At 41.5% G+C, this 19896-nt stretch overlaps 1 protein-coding gene across 1 annotated transcript in view; it reads left to right on the top strand.

Annotated features, from left to right (window-relative positions):
• The first annotated feature begins 206 nt into the window (after positions 1-206).
• The window catches only part of tlcd3a (TLC domain containing 3A), a 35049-nt gene continuing 15359 nt past the window's right edge, over positions 207-19896 (top strand). The window contains exons 1-2 of the mRNA XM_071532882.1: positions 207-328; positions 13890-13976. Coding sequence (XP_071388983.1) covers positions 207-328; positions 13890-13976 — 209 coding nt within the window. The remainder of the gene's footprint in view (positions 329-13889; positions 13977-19896) is intronic.

Below are 19896 nucleotides of genomic sequence, written 5' to 3'. Positions count from 1 at the left end.
GCGTCAAGCTTGACAGTGGTGCTGCTGCTGAGGCTTCAGCGGTGTCTGGATGGTGGACTGTCCCCAGCGAAGCACGCTGATACCAGGCCACCCGAAAATGATTCACCGCCGTGTGTGAACGGGCGAACAGAGCGGAGGGGAGCAGACAGCGTGTATTAAAGCAGATAGGTCGCCGGGCAGCTCGTTTGGAAAATATAAAGTGCAGGATGTTGCAAGTTTTGGCTTGCGGCGCCGTAGTTTTCCCCGGTCTGTTCTTCGCCTTCAGGAGAATCCTGCCGTCCGTTTTCAAACAGTGGAGCGATGCCGACGTGGTTCTGGTCAGCGAGAGGTAAACGGATATTATTCACTATATACGCTCTTAATTTGACAACATAACGGCATATCATCGGATGGGTGAACTAATTTTACCTCTAGTGGTTTGGATTTGCGTCAAGATTTGTCTGTCATTATATATTATTATTGTCATTATTATTATTATCGTTATTATTATTATTATTATTACAGCCATACTAGGCCTAATCCTGTAATAATAATAGCAATACTAATAATGAATGATAATGCTTTATGATTCGGTCGATTATTAATTCGATATCCTATTCTTATGCAAAAGAGCTATAGTAATCCTATGACAATTTTTACAAGGATAATTTATAAATATCACACCAAATCTATTAGTCCCTATCGTAGGACCGTTATAGAAATATTCTAGTGATACACTATGACGTAAAAAAAAAAATACCATAAAGTAACATAACATAGCATCACTATAAACTCACTACAGTGCTGCACACACGAGTCCCCATTGAGATGTTATAGGAACGTTATAGTGCTTGTTCATTAGGGCCGAATTGTGAGTGGTAGTATTAATATTTATTGTTGTTGTGTGCAGAGGTGAAAATGCAGATCACTTAATGCCATTAACAAAGCTTTTAGATGGGGCAGCTTACAATGTACAGTATGTAGGCCTACATTATGTTTTGATGACAAAAAAGATGAATGGGATCTTCAAAATCTGTATTGAGACAGGCATTAGGTAGCCTGGGACTTGTACTGTACTTACTGGGACCCGGACTGAGATCATTAAAACCCTGTATCCGCTAGGGGACTCTAACTGGCCCAAATTGGAACTGGCATTTTTTTGTTGGAGGCCAACTCAAATCAGTCATTTCCAAACTTGAGCTTGCTATTTGTAGCCATGTATTACTAGGAATTCACATTTTTTGAGGGAACAAACACAACAAAAACATGGCATCTACTGTACATTATCACCCATGAGCACTGGACTGCAACACAGCATCATGTAATATCCATGTTGTGTGCAGTGGTCAGTGTGACTCGCTCACATGTGCAGGGCTCAGTTCAATGCTCATTTGTACGCTGTCACTCTTGCTAATCCTCCTCTGAGCTCCGGTCAGGACTGACTGCTGAGTTAGCTATGCACTGGGAAAAGGCACTGAACTCCACTTTCTGATCACTCGGCCTTAACCGCGGTCCTACTGATTTCGCTAATGCTCATCTGATGGAAAATGTATTTCTTACAAGCGTCCCCCGCCTCGGGGGCCGTGTCACATTCCCCCATTCGCCGCCGTGAAAAAACCGGGCCTGGAATATCTTGTCAGCCCTTCGCTACACAGTTTCCCAGGCTTAGCTCATGTCATGGGACGTAATCAGCAGTTTCAGCGATCACAGTTTTCATGTGCACCGTAAACTGAACTGATGACATTTCATTGAGGCCTTCTCAGCTCCTTTTTTTTTTTTTTTGCATTCAAATCTTGTTGCCTCCCAGTGCTCCTCGTAAGCTCCTACGTCCCGAGATCGAAAGTCATAAATAGGACTTGTCACGCTCCGAAGTGCTTTTGGTTGGGGAAAAAAACAAAACAAAATGGGGCCCCCCGTAACAACAGTAAGGTTTTTTTTGCTGGCTGATGTTTTTTTACCTTACTTAGGAATCAAGCTGGCACGGTGCTGCTTTGTGCTGCAGTGTGCAGAATGATGAGGAGAGAATCCAAGTCAGGCATGTAATTGATGCCTTAATTCATTTATTAAACGCAAACGCGTGACAAGTAAAAGTTCAACAGAGCGGTAAAAGAGAAACGTACGACAATGCTAGATGCCAGACAATAACATGACATCATCAGTTAGCGACATGGCTTACATGCTCTCCGTCACATCTTGACAACTCGGGTCTTACAGAGAATTCTGACTTTTCCCCGGTCCTATTTCCCCACCTCGTTGGGTCGTTGACAACTCGTATTTCCATTTCTTCCGAGAGCACTTGAAGGCCCCTAAGACAATGCTGCGGTGGCTGGCCATGACCCCACTATGTGCTTTTTGCAACGGTGATGTTTGGGTAAAGTGATAGGCTAGGTGTTATCTCCACCGCAGCTGCTCTTCCTGTGATGATGCAACACAGCCATGACACTCGGATGCCTTATTACATCATACTCTACCTCAAGACCTCCCTCCCCCCCCAAAAAAAATATAAGTACACATGTAGAACGCATTTGTTTGTTCACGAACTGACCAAAGCCACTGAAGAGAGCGAAGGCCCACGTTCTCTTTGTCCGCCTCCAACTCGTGTGATAGAAATGCTGCGTTCAGGTCATATCGGATTTAGCGTAAATATGAGCTGCCGGCTGCGAGAAACTGTTCGCATCCGCCTCCTAGTGGTGATTCCAAGAAGGATGTGAGAATTTTTGTAGGCGATATCTCCCAATTGGCGTCATAGATTGCAAAAGTGTGTCAACGCAAGCGGCAAACATGGCGGCGAATCCACCGATGTTGGCGGTCCAATATAAGAAAAATAACAATTATCAGTTATGTTCACAGGAGTACAATCAACTCTACTTATGACAGTAGTAATGTCTTCTTTATGACTGATTTTGAATTCAGCAATAAAACATGATTTAAACACGTGAACACTTCCGAGTTGTAGCCACAGGATCATCACGCCGTTCTTTCGCGTCTTCCAACGTGACCTGAACGCAGCATAATGTTCAAAGTTCAGCACGTACCTTAAAGCAGTGGTTCTCAACGTGGGGTCCGGGGACCACCAGGGGTCCTTGAGGTAGTTCCAGAGGGTCCCCAGCAAATTTCTGAGTTGTTAAACTTCAGCATTATTTCATTGACAAGAAGTGAACACAATTAGAGAATGTAGAAGAATGACTGTTTTGATCATAGTTTCACTGTTATCTCTCTACCTGCAATGCAGATAGTCATGGAATTCTGGACAAAATCATATCTAACAATAAAGATATTCTCAGATTTGGGTTCAAGAGACAAAATCTCATCAAACGGGGGTCCGTGGCTCTAATGTGGACTAAATTAGGGTCCTTGATATGAAAAAGGTTGAGAATCAGTGCCTTAAAGTGATAATCTGTGACGTTTTCATATATAAATTTCCGTTTTGCTACTTTCTAATTGATCAAACACAATAGTGATTCGACCTATATTCAGTTTGTGAAAGCTTTATTTGCTGTTCTAAACACCCGGTGTCTGGTAGCTTCTTTGCTAGGAAAAAGTCTTCTGGCGCGCAGGAAGTGATGCGTTTTCCGGTTTGTTTGGAATAAATAGAGGAAGAACTGGGTAGTTAGCATGAGCGATACAAAACACCAAAGCAAATGAGCACTTAGCAGCAAAGATGGCTACAAAATAAATTAAAAAAAACAAGGATCTCACAGATTACCACGTAAAGGCGCGATCTTGACCTCGTTTAAAGAACACCGGTTGACTTTGCGAGGGATTATTATAGTCAGCTCCACAACCACAGCTTAAGAGTCTCATGGCCACAGTTATGCCTTTTTACTTTAATAGCTTTAGCCTAAGGACTTACATATGGCCTAACCTGCTTTTTGCGCTTTTGCGTGTGCTGCCGCATTTCCACCACATAGAAAAGTTAAAGGAATAGTTCACCCAAAAATGAAAATTCTGTCATCATCTACTCACCCTCATGCCAAATGAAACACAGATGAAATTTGTTAGTCCATATAACACACAGGGAGGCTGCCAGCACAACTTGGTAGCAGCCTTCTCCAAAACAACTGAAGTCAATGGGGACCTGTTCTTTAGAGCTCCAAAACAAAAACCAAACAATCACACTGTGAATAGAAAGACCTATACACCATTATTTGTTGCAAATCAATCAGCTGTAGTTAAGATTTGCACTAAATGATGGTGTAAATATACTGTAGGTCTTTTTGGAACTCTGAAGAACTGGTCCCCACTGACTTCAGTTGTGTTGGAGAAGGCTGCTATGGAGTTGTGCTGGCAACCTCCCTGTGTGTTATATGGACAAACTTCACCTGTGTTTCAACTGGCATGAGGGTGAGGAGATGATGACAGAATTTTCATTTTTGGGCGAACTACTCCTTTAATTTCGAAATCTGCTCACTATTTCATCAGACGCCAAAAGAAGTCAATAATAAGTAAATGCCTCCCTGAGTCTGTGCAGCAAAGAATGCATTTTCCCAGTCCGACTTGAGCCATCCGTCACGCAAAGTGCCAAACTGTGTTAGGTGATATCCATGACTGTGAACTTTGTGCTGACGCCAGTGAATGTGGCTTCTGTTTTTTTTCCTGCACACTGGGCAACTTCGAGGAGGAAATCACCACATCTATTTAGCGAACGTGTCCACCTGAACGACGCCGAGCCCTTCCCCTCCTCCTCCCGAGTAGTAAATTCACCGGGTGGGAACGCAGAAAGCACAAGGGCGCCAGCGGTAGCGCTCTGACGCTGAATGTCCACTGTAGGCAAAAAAAAAAGAGATGGGGTGTCAAAACTGATAGATAGATAAATAGATGCTTTACGACGCGTGGGCCATCGCGATCGTGGCTGACTGAGTGTAAAGTGATGATGATGATGATGACGATGAGTGGGTGAGCTCGGGCCATCTATCCACATTATGTGTGAGGCGCTATTCATTTGAAAATACTGCAGGCTTTGGCCTATTTACAGCCAATAGGCACATTGTTAAGCACACATATGAGTGATTACTTTTGAATACTTTGTCCTTTTAGTTGCAATAAATAGCTGGTTATCAAGTCAGCTGTGGTTATGGATAGGGATGCAGCGGAGGGTAAAGCTCGCCCTCCTTTTTTATTTTCAGAATAGAGTTTATCCGGCTTTTTAGGGTGACATAAATCTGTGTGACTTAAATACATACACTGAGTTTTTGGGAGCGTGGTCAACTTATGCAGTTAGTGATGAGAGCGCAGAACATGAAAATGGTCCATGTGTCCCGGTGCTACATGCTAACACTTAGCATACACTATGTTGAGTGATAGTAGGTCTAGCATTATCCAAAATAAGAAGACTGACCATTAAGTTGTTAGTGTTTTTCTGGCCTGTAGATTCATAATTTTTTAAATATTAGGCTAAGTCAATGTTTATAGCTGATGCAGCCAGGTTTATTTTTTAAATTAACTGAAACTAACTGCACAGTGATTTTTAGCTGCATACAGTCTCCCATCTCCCTCCACCTTCATTTCCTATGGAAACAGGGAAAGTAGTCCCTGATAGTTCAAAACAGTACGTTGTTTTTGTATCATATTTTGTGTAAATTTGACCAATCTCCTATAAAAAAAAAACAGTTCATTTAAAATGACTCACATTTTTTGCAGAGGCCAGTTCTCATTTCCCTTTTATCTCTTATTTTTCTCTCTATACTGCTAATGGCTTTGGCGTATGACTCAACATACTTTTTAGAGTTAGCATGGAGTCTACTACTGTATGCTAAAGTGTTAGCATGGAGTCTACTACCGTATGCTAAAGTGTTAGCATGGAGCCTACTATCACTCACATAGTGTATGCCAAAGTGTTAGCATGGAGCCATACTATCACTTATGCTAAAGTGTTAGCATGGAGCCTACTATCACTCAACACAGTGTATGCTAAAGTGTTAGCATGGAGCCTACTATCACTCAACACAGTGTATGCTAAAGTGTTAGCATGGAGCCTACTATCACTCAACATAATGTATGCTAAAGTGTTAGCATGGAGCCACTATCACTCAACACAGTGTATGCTAAAGTGTTAGCATGGAGCCTACTATCACTCAACACAGTGTATGCTAAAGTGTTAGCATGGAGCCACTGGATCCAATCTATCATCCAAATAATTGATCAAAAACTTGGTGTATTCCTTTAAATTCATAGAATACATCAGTAGTACCAAACTGATGTAAGGTATATGCAGACAATGTTTTTAATTGATTCTTCTTTATATTAGTGCTTGTTTGCCTTATGATGATCACTGACTGAAGGTCATAGTTTACCCACCTTTATATTTATCACTACATCACCGGTTATGGAATGCAGTTAGTAGTATAGCTGCATCCATTTGAGTTTGAGAGTGAGAGTGACAGAAAGAGGGAGGGAGAGAGAGAGAGAGGGAGAGAGTGAGCCTGCTTGCCTCGAATGCACTTTACCCTGTTAGCTTTTTGTCTCTGCTGTCACTTTTCCCTTTGCGCTGCCGCAGCACCAATGGGCTGTGTGCAACTCTATATTACATAGCCCATTAACTGGAGGAGCAGAAAACGCCACTCCAGAGTGTCACAGCTCGCGTGTGTGTGTGTGTGTGCCTGTGTAGGAGTCTGCGTGTGTGTGAGGGAGAGTGTGACAGAACATGAGAGAGTGAGTGGTCGTAGAAATGCAGAAAGAAAGAAAGAAAGAAAGAAACAGCCAGTCGGGAAGACATCGCTCTGGTGAAAGAGAGGCCGAGGTTATTCACTGGTTTCCGACACAGCGGGAAAGAAAAGACAACATTGGCGAACAAGGCGGCGGGCCGTTCTTCCCTTCTCCCCTCCGCTCACACCTCACCCCTTCAACCTTTAGCGGGACGGGGGGGGGGGGAGTGCGGGGGGGGGGTTACTGGCGGACACACAATGAATGGATTGTACAAAATCTGGGTCTTGTGACCGAGTATGCAACCCTACAGCCCCAGGAGGCAGCGAGGCGTGGGGGTAAAAATGAGGGGGGGGGAGGTGTGTGTGTGTGTGATCGGTTAGGGGGGAAGGAGAGAGAGGCCAGTTAGTCTTTTCCAGCTCAGGCCTTTGGTTTTTTTTTTTTTTTATTTGTTGCTGATCACGTGGCCTCCGTTGCCTTGCCGATGCCGGTGTCATGGCTGCATTCCCATGGAGATCGGTGCGCGGTGACAACAGGTTCAAGCAGGAAACCACACACACACACACACACACATACACACATACAGTATGTACGTGCACGCTTGCACACAAACACACAAACATACAAACACACACTCTCTCCTTTGTTTCTCAGTCTTTCCCGTTTGCTGCACAATATAACCGTTCTAAAAGTGAAAGAAATGCCACAAGCGTGTCCTCGGCCTTTGTAAAGTGAGCATCATTTACAAAAATCCCAGAAAAGATGAATAAGTGATTTGATTTCTGACACACTCTGTTTTCTCGGTGTGTAACCTGCCTCAATCCAGACCTTCAAATCCCATGATTCAGTTATCCCTGCTGTCTCTGGAAATGTGGTTACAAGTGAAGCGAGAGCAATCCTATAGAGGGAAGGTATTTATGCAAATGTGATTCATACAGAGCATCTGGAGGTAAAATAAAGAATAGCCCTCCGCTCAAAGGTGTTAATTAAACCCGATATCAGACCTTATAACCAATGCTGAAACTACTGTGAGCCATGTGGAGATTTCATTGAGACATAATGATATAAAGTGAGTAAACTTAGTAAACTTGCTACCTGCCTTCTCACTTGTCATTGTGGGACATGTGACCTTCAGCAAAGCGAGACTGCTAACCGGTGAGACTTCTCCGTAGGTACGGTTAGCTTAGCTATTAGCATTTATGTGCGGTGCTTTTCAATGTTTGTCCTTTGTAGGCCTCTGTAGTGCAGTGGCTTTGCTGTGTGTTATTTACAAATGTGTTGAGGGTTATCACCATCTAGTGGTCAGAAAAATCCCCTTGTTGCAGCTTTAAATACAGGTGTACATTTATTCTTTTTTTAATCGACATGAGCTAGTCATCCATGATGAGCAAGGGCCAGTTGCACAACAGACGCAATTTCACGTGGCAAACAGTTCACCTCCATTCATTGTCTATGAGAAGCGAGTACCCATGTGCGCACAGCATGATGGGATAGGTGGCGACACAAACCAGGCCTGCAATGTGATGAGTATAGTTGAAAAAGTTTAATGCTATGCAAATGAGCATAGGTTGTGGCATGATAACCAATCACATTCGGGCAAAAAAGTGGTTCTCAAACAATTCCCTCACAGCTGCACTTGATGTTTGAAAGGAAGATGATATGATATATATCTCTGTCCTGACCTACAGTCCTGACAGTCTATAGACTGCTGTGTAGCCTCAGATGTTTTAGCTGCTAACTCCTGTAGCTCTGGTAGGCTAAACAAGTAATGTTAGCTTGCTAGCCTAGCTGTCCCATCACATCCAAATGGCTGTAATCACTTAGCTAGCTAGCTTGCAAGAGTAAAGCATAATTTCAAGGTGATTTTCAAGGTGATTTTCCAGACATATAATTATAGATTATATCTGGGCAAAATGAAATGAAGAAAATGATAACATATAAAATAGATCTACATAAATACATAATGTTAAACAAACCAAGAATTTACTCAGAGCACACCTGACCACAAGCGACAACTTTGGATAGAGCGAAGTGGTCATGCTTGGTCTGAGCGTACTATAAAACTGGATAATTGGAATGGATGTGGCTGCAGTACACTTTTTATGCTTTGGTCAATAATGAAAAAGGCACATTCATACAGTGTATGCATTTTTATGTCCCACCACCGTGGTACATGGTGCAGGACAGTATGTCATCATGGTGATGTCTGTCTGTCTGTCTGTGTGTACATTCTCATGAAGTCAACTTTATTGTCAGTTCTGCCATATGTACAGGACATACAGAGGATCGAAATGCCGTTTCTCTCAGATCACGGTGCACGCAAATACAAGTACAAAACAAAACAACAAGAGTATAAAAAATACTAGGATAAAAAGATACTAAAAAAAGACTAAGAATTTAAATAATTATATGTTAAGCTGGGGTCTGGGAGGACAATAACAAGGCACGGATCAAGAACAAAAAACTGCAATAATAACAGTAGTGCAAGTAGTCATAAAAGGACACAATTACCCAAGAATAATACATGATAGAAACTTCATAAACTTCAGAAATATTTGCTAGTTAATGCACGAATTAGCTTAATTAATGACCTCATTAGCATAACTGGTTATGTTTAATATACTATGGTGATTATGGCGGGACATTAGGCAGCTCAAGTGCCTGTTACATTGAGCTGAGTCCCATCCAGAGCGATTCACAGTGAGTGAGCAGGTAAGGCCAAGGACATTTCAACAAGACAATAGCCACTGACAGACACCTACTGTCTGTTGAAGTGATCAGAACTGTGACCTTCCAATTACAGGACTGGCTCTCTAACCGCTATACAACACTGACTTTTAATTTTTCAGAGAACAAAAAAGCTGAGTGAGCGAGTCCCTGTGCAGCATGTGCAGGAAACCGGTTACTGATATGCAGCAACACTGATAGTGTCGAAGGAAATTATGTTATCTTCATAGTCGATGCGTAATCTATACTTAATCAATATACTCAAAGAGACATATACAGTATATTTGCACATTCCTTTGATCAGGCAGCACACATGCATGTACTATGCACAGTAAGAAGAGAGTAGAGAGAAAGAGGCCTTTGATACCAGCTCATGCCAGGAAGTTTCTCACAGACGAGCGAGAATAATGGGATTGTTATTGCCAGAAAGAGAGGTTGTATCCAATATTGCACGCATAAGAGCATTCATATCAAGGACAGAACGATCCAGGAATTAGGGAGGAAGACCCCTAGTTTCTAGCCTGGTCTGACCATCCTGATCAGGTGAGCTCACATTCTGTTTCGCTCCACGGATCTTTCTGGACTTCTAGCCGCCCACAGCGATTTCCTGAAATTACAGTGTAACCTGGTGGGCTGGAGTGCTTGCCTTGACAGACAAACTCCTTCAGCCAATCAGCGTGACAAAACATGTCGGAAGAGCGGCGAAAACGTCTTTTCCGCCGAGAAACTCCGCTAGTGCGCACTCTTGTTTTTGTTTAATTGTTGTTATTGAGTCTATTTCTGCAATAACTGCACTTATGGCTGTGTTTACTCTACGAACGTTAACGTTACCCCTCGTTGCTTCGGGAGACGCCATTACTGTTTTGCCAGCAGCAGCCTGTATTTCACGTTATCAGCTATGACTTGAGTCCCTGATTGGCCCGGGTTACGTCATCAACTACCCTGATTGGCCCGGTTACGTCATCAACTACGACACAGTCCCTGATTGGCCCGGTTACATCAACTACGACGCAGTCCCTGATTGGCCCGGATTACGTCATCAACTACGACGCAGTTCCTGATTGGCCCAGGTTACGTCATCAACTACCCCGATTGGCCCGGTTACATCATCAACTACGACGCAGTCCCTGATTGGCCCAGTTCTGTCATCAACTACGACGCAGCCCCTGATTGGCCTGGTTACATCGCAATTTCAGGAAACCAATGTGGGCGGCTAGAAGTCCAGACTGATCCGTGGAGCGAAACAGAATGTGAGGTCACGTGATCAGGATGGTCTTACCAGGCTACCTAGTTTCGGCTTTGAGGTACAAAACAGCAGGTGCTTTCTGTCCGCAGTAGCTGGATTGACGCACTGACCATGTTCCGACAGTTAGACCAATTAGAGAGACCACATTAGGTAAAGCATTGTGTGAAAAGGGGTTAGAAGATGAAGATGAGAATTCTTTGTCGGACCCTTCACATATCAGTTGCGTCATGTACTCTGTTATCTGAAGAATAAAGCCAAAGGGAAAAAGAGTGAGTTTGTCTCCTTCGTTCTGCGTTCAGCTCCTTGAACCCGAAGTGGAAGAGAGAAGAAAATCCACTACGACAACAGCATCGTTATATTGTTCGAATATCTTTCCTTTCTTTTACCATTTTAGAGGCACCCATTTTAATAGCTTCATGGTCCAATGCAGATCTGCAAAAAAACAAGCAAGCAACATTCTCAACCGCAGAATAATTTATTGAATTTATCGAGTTTCTCTTATTTTTAATCTGGCATAAACTCAGTGGTGCATAAAAGGGGTGACTGACCGTTACGGCTGCAGCGAGCGAAGGGGAATGAATGACATGTTTTCTGATTTCAAAGCTGCTTACTGACAGCGCTGCCAACTTGGATCAGAGCCAGGGAGAGAGCTCGCCTGGCCAAAACCAGTCATTCATAGTTTGAACAAGATGGAGATATAATCCAAGCTTCTGGTTAAAATGGGCCACTATGCATATTTTAAGCATTTGACCTTGTGTTAAGATGGGTCAGGACTCAGGAGTGACCCAAATTGTTGAGCCATTAGAAGAAAAAAAAAATCTGCTTCCCTTTGAACATCAATACAGTCAGTCTTGGAACATCACAGGGCCGTGAAGGACTGGCTACATTCAAACTCTGATACTTAATGTGTTACTCAGTGCTGCCTACATTCTTGACTTTGTTGTCGACACATTCTGAAGGTAGGCGCAAGGTCTATGAATAAGTTTTTTATGTTATGTCGTGCCGTATGCCACCTCATATAGTGACGCTTCAAATAGAGACCTACCAAGTTCTCCTATGTCACAGGTCTGTTTATAGACAAGCGAAGTGGAGGCCAGGCAGTCTGCTAATCCCAGGATCCTGCACTGAACTTGAAGGTCTATGATTACTTAGCTGAAGGAACTTGAAGCAGCTTCTATAGCTGTCAATCACATACAATAACCAGTGGTGGAAGAAGTACTCTGATCCTTTACTTAAGTAAAAGTACCAATACAGCAATGTAAAAATACTCCATTACAAGTAAAAGTCCTGCATGAAAAATCCTACTTAAGTAAAAGTCCATAAGTATTAGCAGCAAAATGTAGTTAAAGTATTAAAGTAAAAGTAATGGTTTGGTACCTCTGACTGATATTTTATTATATATGACATCATTAGATTATTAATACTGAAGCATCAGTGTGTAAGCAGCATGTTACTGTTATAGCTGCTGGAGGTGGAGCTAGTTTGAACTACTTTATATACAGTTAGCTAGTCCAGTGGTTCCCAACCTAGGGGTCAGGCCCAGGGTCACCAGATAAATCTGAGGGGTCGTGAGATGATTAATGGGAGAGGAAAGAAGAAAAAACAAAGTTCTGATACACAAATCTGTTTTCAGTTTTTGGACTTTTTCTCTAATCTTTGATTTTTGCTGAAATATTGGATCATTTGAACATTTATTGAAATGAAACCATGTGAGGTTTAGAGGGAAAAATCACTATTTGGTGGAGCTGTTAACAACTCATAGACATCTGAAATGTGACCCGACTACACACTGCTTTTTGTAAGACGTCAAAAGCCAAAAAGGTTGGAAACCACTGGTTTCATCTTTAACAATGTGTCGTATTTTAAAAGCTTGTTATATTATCCATTGTGTCAGATCTCCATCTGAAAAGTAACTAAAGCTGTCAAATAAATGTAGTGGAGTAGAAAGTACAATATTTCCCTCTGAAATGTAGTGGAGTGGAAGTATAAAGTAGCATCAAATGGAAATACTCAAGTAAAGTACAAGTATCTCAAAATTGTACTTAAGTACAGTACTTGAGTAAATGTACTTAGTTACTTTCCACCACTGACAATAGGCCTACAAATCAAATAACAATATGTTGGTTTGCCAATATACTGTATATCAGGCCGCTTTTGGCCTTTATTAAATATCAGATACCATACAGTAGGGATAGGACGATATGCTTATCTCATGATACGATACGATACACAATACATGATACACGATATGGGGTTCACAATTCGATACAATCACGATACGATGTAATAAAATAAAAGTTCAAAGTATGACAGAATTCTGTTTATTTCTGAGACACAAATCCTAGCAATGGCATTGGCTTGCTAGAATGTAAACAACAATTTAACAAAATCATTACAAAGTGACAATAATATAATTTGGATGGAAAGCTTGTGAAATTGTGATGGTCAGGCCGTCTCATTTGTGATTACTACAGCAGAATAAGATGGAGCTAATATCACGATTCATTTTTCTACCAGGACTCTGGTTCCTGATGTTATTTCTCAGTTGTGTCGAAGTCACCACCAAGACCAAATGTGGTTTGAGTCAAGACAATGGCGGGAACAAGTGTCTTATTTAACACCAGTCATGAAAGAGGCAGCTAGACAAGTATAAGAGGTTCCAACTGCCTTTGTGGAGAATATAAGCTTGTTGTTGAGGTTTAAATGTCTTTACATTGTTTTCATAGATAATTATTCCTGCATGTACCAGTATCGACCGGGCACTTGAGTTTGCAACTTGCACTCAAGACGCACTTAAGTCACCATGCATATATAGAGATATACTATATGCGTATACAACGTAACTGTGCTGACTCAGACTTGTCCCTGAAAGACTTGAGACTTGACTTCGACTTGCATCAAGTGACTTGTGAGCATCTCTGGTATCAGCCCAATATGAGACTCAAGAATTCTTATGAGGTATTGCTGCAACCCACAGATGCCAAGAATCATACAAGGAATCTGATACATAATGCTAGTACAACCCCAACTTGATGATGATGAAATGATGTTGATCTCTTAATTACATTGAAACTATGTAGGACATAGCGATTTGATCAGGTTAACACTCGCAAAGTCTGACACAGCTTATGTTTTTTTTCCCCCTCAATTTTGTGGGATGCAGTAGCTGGCAAAATGAGTGAAGAATCAGAACTGGGTGTGATCAACGAATGCTTATAATTCAGCACTCATAAATGTATTGGCTGATGTATTTACATGACCTTACTTTGAGTCTATGTCTCTGTCTCTTTCTCAGGCTGGTGTCCTCCATCCATGCGATCATGGCCACCACGGCGGGGGTCATCGTCGTGTCATCGTGCCGGGGTAACGTCATTAATGACAGGTTAGGCTGCCATTCACATGTTATTAACCCCCTTCCTGAGCCAGCGGTTAGTGCTAGTGACTCATACGCCCCCCCCCATTCACCTGAACCCCCTCAGATGTTCTGGGTTTTCCCACACGGTTGTGACACTTTCTAAGCCGTACCTCATTACCACACCAAAAGCATGACATGGTATTGCATACGCACAAGATAGACCTTGTCCCTCGTTTTGATAAATTCCCTCATTTTGGTTAATTTGTACCCTCATTTTCATTATTCCTTACAGAGTTAATAGTTAACGTGCCCACAGTTTAATAAAATGTGCTCCATTTTGTTCTTGATTTCGCTTATTCAGCAAGTTTCAAGCTGATTTGACCCACTTGCCATAATTACTGGCATTTAGATTTAGTTTAGTTTTAGTTTTGTTTATTTTCTGTTCCCTGTACAGCAGCAAAGACAGGATACAATACAATAATACAAGATCAAAAATAAAACAAACAGTGCAACACAAATTTAAAACAGGAATATTCCTTACACAATTAAGTAGTATGGGCTATTAAAATCTCCAAGGGAAATAAGAGACTGCAGTTTAAGAGTGCGTTGAATAAAGGTCCATTTGTAAGGTACAAAATGGCTAAAAGCTGACTTGCCTAGATTAGTAGAGACATGGAATTTGCAAGACTAAGCAATCCTGAGAAAGTGTGTTGTAACTTTGAGATTTATCATGAATGAGCGAACAAAGAGAAGATGGTATTTTCTGGACAAGAGCGTTATAGATATGAGAGATACAAATGAGAGAACGTTTATCTCTTCTAACTGAGAGGGAATCCCAGCCTACTAGGGGTGGGACGATCTGCTTATCTCAAGATACGATTCAATACGCGATATGGGCTTCACGGTTTGATACAACCACCATGTTATAAATAAAAGTTAAATGACAACCAAGTATGACTGTGCAGAATTATGTTTATTTGTGAGACACAAATCTTTCTAGCAGTGGCACTGGCTTGCTAGAATGTAAACAACAATTTAAAGATGTCATTATAAAGTGACAATAATATAATTTGGATGGACAGCTTGTGAAATTGTGATGGTCAAGCCGTCTCATTTATGATTACTACAGAAAAATAAAATGGAGCTAATATCACGATTTGTTTTTCTGCCCCACGAAGAGATGAAACGAAGAGCAGAGTGATAGACTGTATCTAATGATTTGAGATTGAAGCAGGAGCATGCATATAGATTGGGTCACCATAGTCCAGGACAGGCAGGAGTAGTCTTTCTACTTTCAAATGTAAAACAAGACTTAGACCAGGTGATCAACATGAATATTAAAAGATAAACTATCATCAATCTAGATATTTGTAATATGAGACGGTTCAATTTGTGTAGCTTTTAAAGTGCTAATTTGCAAGTCAGTATTAAGATTATGAGAAAAACATTACAAACCCTAAAATCAGTAAAAGATTTCCGAATAGACTTAAAAACAGACTGTAAATCAGCAATAGCTTGATGAACGTTGGACACATTTGTATAAGTTATTGTGTCATCCTCATTAAGATGAATTTTACAGTTACCCAGATTCATACCAAGATTATTTATGTATAAAGTAAAGAGTATCGGGCCAAGAATTGAACCTTGGGGTACTCCTTTATATCTACTGAGTGAGTTAGAATGAACTCCATCAACAGCGATGCATTGGCTCCTGTCAGTTAAGTAACTCTGGATACAACTGAAAGCAGAGTGAACAAAACCAACCTCTAACAATCTTAAAAGCAATGCACAGTATGATCCACAGTATCAAAAGCTTTAGAGAGGTCAATAAAGAGAGCAGCACAATGATGTTTCCTGTCTAATGAATTTATAATGTCATGTATTACTAGGGAAGCTGCAGTTAAAGTGCTATATATGGCCACGCCTGGAGCCAGATTGGGACTTAGTATGGACTGATCAGTTAGAAAAATTTGTAACTGTGAATTAATCCGTGATTCTCAGACTTTGGCTAAGCGGGGTGGTTTGGAAATTTGGCGCTAATTATTTAAATAATGTGTTCGCCTATGTTCACCTCCTTTATGCAGTGGAAGTATGTTAGCAGCTTTCCACACTTAGGTACTTAGGTACTTAAGTACATAGGTACTATGCCAGTACAAATTGATAAATTAAAAGTATGTGTCCAGGGCTCAGCTATTACATAAGTAGAGTGCAGCAGTAGGTGAGGGTCAAGCATATCTGCCCCAGTACATTTCTTTACATTAATTTTACAGAGCATTGAGAACCTCATGCACAGTAACACAACGGAGATCAAATAACAGATTAGATGTTGCAGGCACATCAGATGATGTCATTTGGTTTTCGTACTGGGCCCCAGATTCGCATCTTGATCAAAAGGTGCTTCTTTCAAACAGATAACCTGCTGAAAGAAAATGCTGATTAAATGCATCGCAAACGTCTTTTTTGTTTGTAATACAGCAAAAGTTTACCGACACTTACTGAGGTAAAGTAGGAGAGGCAGTTGACAACTTAAGTGAATTGATCGTCTTCCAGAACAGTATGGGGTCCCCTAAGCATGTTTGAGGCCATTTATTTGAACTCTAGAGAATTTACTCCTTTAGTTGGGTTCATTTGGCCAGGTGAGAACAATGCCATTAGAACTCAGGTGGCACCAAATAACCGCACCAAGACGCCTGAAAATGTAAGTCTCAGTCCTCATTGTAGAGAGCAACTATGGTAATTTACAAGCCCTGGTTCGCTTGTTACTGGGCAGTCTGAAGCTAAATAAACCAAATACAAAAATGCAACAAAGTAAACCTTTCCGCTATGGTTTGGACCAAAGAAAACAAACTTTAGGTGTGATCACCATCAGAAAAGGGGTTGGTTTGGTCACATTGGCATATAGCAATGCACACGTTTTATATCCATTTGCACGCTTTTAATGCAAGTTGTGCATGTTTTATATATTCTGCTCATATGAAAGCATATTGTGCACACAAAGTAACACTTTCTATATGGACTCTGTACCTATCAGTATTCCCATGCCACATCTGTTGACGCCCATGTCCCTTCCCTCAAGGACGGTCCACCCATCTGTCCTCTAGCTCTGGCCTTAGTCCACCAGCTGCTTTGATCCAATCCCTGCCTCCAGATCAGCCACCTGTCAGCAAGTTAGCTTGCTAGCATTAGCATAGCATTAGCATCCCCATGCAATCTGGGCAAGTGTGACGCTAAGCTAATGCTAGCGTATTAATCCTACTGAGCCAGTGGCCAGACCTGGGTGAACCCAGTCTCTGCCTCGCCTGTTGCCTATCATCATCAAGCTGCTAATCTCCACCACCCCACCCCTCCACCCCCAGGGCTTAATTCCCCCACAGCGCTGCTCAGTTCTGCTCTCCTTTGACCTGCATAGGGCCAGCGGCTTATGAGACACATGCTTGGGAGTCAAACACATGCATACTCTAATACTCCACCGCAATCCATCAGTTCATTTAGCACTCACCGCCGCCTCGGCTGCAATGATTTTCGCATCGTTTTTCAACGAAAAAGCAGAAAACCTCAAAGCCCCAATGCTGTATCCTCTGCTGGTGAAGACACAACATTGCCAGATCAGATGACCAGATCAGATTATATCGTCTCTCACATTTTGCTCCAATGCCACTGTAACAATCCTCCAAGCAGGTCAAGGCATCTAAATCGTTCACTTGCCCTTCAAGGGAATAGACCAGGTTTTTGGGGGATTGTCCCATTGGTCAACCTAGTAGTTAAATGATGAGAACATAGACACAAAAATCATCCATGTGTCCCTGATAGAGCAATGGCTCCAGAGCTCCATGATAATACTTTAACATACACTATATGAGTCATAGGAGGCCACTAGCATTTTCCAAAGTAAGAAGACTAATGTTTTAGTAATAAAAGTTATTAGTGGTTTTTACTATATAGCCTGTAGATTTCTCATTTTTTTTAAATTATATATCATTAAGTGATGTATTCAGTTTTATTTGTGGAACTATTTTAGATGATCAACCATGTATTCATCCACTGTGTAGTGATTTTTAGCTGTACACAGCCTCCCATCCTACCATGTTCACTTGGAAACAGAGAAAGTAGTCCCTGCTAGTTAACAGTATGTTATTATATTCTGTGTAAATTTTATCACCTACACAAAAGTGCCAGACTTAACCGCACATCATTTATGATTACTTACCATTTAGTTTCTCACTTTTGAGATAACACTAGTGGCCTACTACTACTTTAGTGTACGCTAAAGTGTTAGCATGTCGCCTACTATCGCTCAACACAGTGTACGCTAAAGTGTTAGCATGTCGCCTACTATCACTCAACACAATGTACGCTAAAGTGTTAGCATGAAGCCTACTATCGCTCAACACAGTGTACGCTAAAGTGTTAGCATGTCGCCTACTATCGCTCAACACAATGTACGCTAAAGTGTTAGCATGTCACCTACTATCGCTCAACACAGTGTACGCTAAAGTGTTAGCATGTCACCTACTATCACTCAACACAGTGTACGCTAAAGTGTTAACATGCAGATTACTATCACTCAACACAGTGTACGCTAAAGTGTTAACATGAAGCCTACTATCACTCAACACAGTGTACGCTAAATGTTAGCATGTCACCTACTATCACTCAACACAGTGTACGCTAAAGTGTTAGCATGAAGCCTACTATCACTCAACACAATGTACGCTAAAGTGTTAGCATGAAGCCTACTATCACTCAACACAATGTACGCTAAAGTGTTAGCATGAAGCCTACTATCACTCAACACAGTGTACGCTAAAGTGTTAGCATGAAACCTTCTATCACTCAACACAGTGTATGCTAAATGTTAGCATGTCACCTACTATCACTCAACACAGTGTACGCTAAAGTGTTAGCACAGAGCCTACTATCACTCAACACAGTGTACGCTAAAGTGTTAGCATGTAGCCTACTATCACTCAACACAGTGTACGCTGAAGTGTTAGCACAGAGCCTACTATCACTCAACACAGTGTATGCTAAAGTGTTAGCATGTCGCCTACTATCACTCAACACAGTGTACGCTAAAGTGTTAGCACAGAGCCTACTATCACTCAACACAGTGTACGCTAAAGTGTTAGCATGTCACCTACTATCACTCAACACAGTGTACGCTAAAGGTGGAGATTACTATCACTCAACACAGTGTACGCTAAAGTGTTAGCACGTAGCCTACTATCACTCAACACAGTGTATGCTAAATTGTTAGCATGGAGCACTGGAGCCAACGATCCACCAGGGACACATGGATGATTTTGGTGTCTACATTCTCATCACTTAATAGGCAAGTTGACGAAAAACTTAAACTTGGTGTATTCCTTTAAAGATATATTATAACACACACTCACAAATCCTGCAAAAAATACAACCTCTCTACACGTTCTAAAATACACTGTAGCACAAAATGTAGTCAGATATGACAATACGATACATGCTGTATACTCGCTTTATATCCAAAGGAGCAAGAAGAAAGTTTGTATGTCATTCCTGCCTTGCTTATAGGCTCCTCTAGGTTTAAAGGTATCATGAACTGAACCCAAAGCAGTACTCTGATCAATTTAGTAGAAAAGTACTGCCCAGAGGTTGATGTATGGGAGGGAATACTTGATGGTGTGTGTTGGTATGTATATTTGGATGGCAAAGACTGGGCCAGCAAGCTTGTAGTGTGTGTTTGTGTGTGTGTGCAACTCCTATTCAAGGAACTTTTATTCAGCGATATTCCAATCTTTATTAATCCAATTCTGTGTTGTTTTCCATTGCCCTCAATACAAAAAAAATATACTGTATGGAAGAGACTGGCTTAGCATCCATTCTACCCTGAGCTGTTTGCTGTGCCTCATTGCTTTAATCTCCATCTACTGACCTTAAGAGCTAAAGAACCCAGTGAGAGGTCAGAGGT

This window comes from Centroberyx affinis, unplaced genomic scaffold, assembly GCF_046629955.1.
Source record: "Centroberyx affinis isolate AG114_WGS23_722 - 3 ecotype Tasmania unplaced genomic scaffold, CSIRO-AGI_Caff_v1 ptg000156l_1, whole genome shotgun sequence".
NCBI lineage: Eukaryota > Metazoa > Chordata > Actinopteri > Beryciformes > Berycidae > Centroberyx > Centroberyx affinis.
The sequence above is the reverse complement of the archived record's forward strand: the minus strand, read 5'-3'. Positions and strand labels throughout refer to the sequence as shown.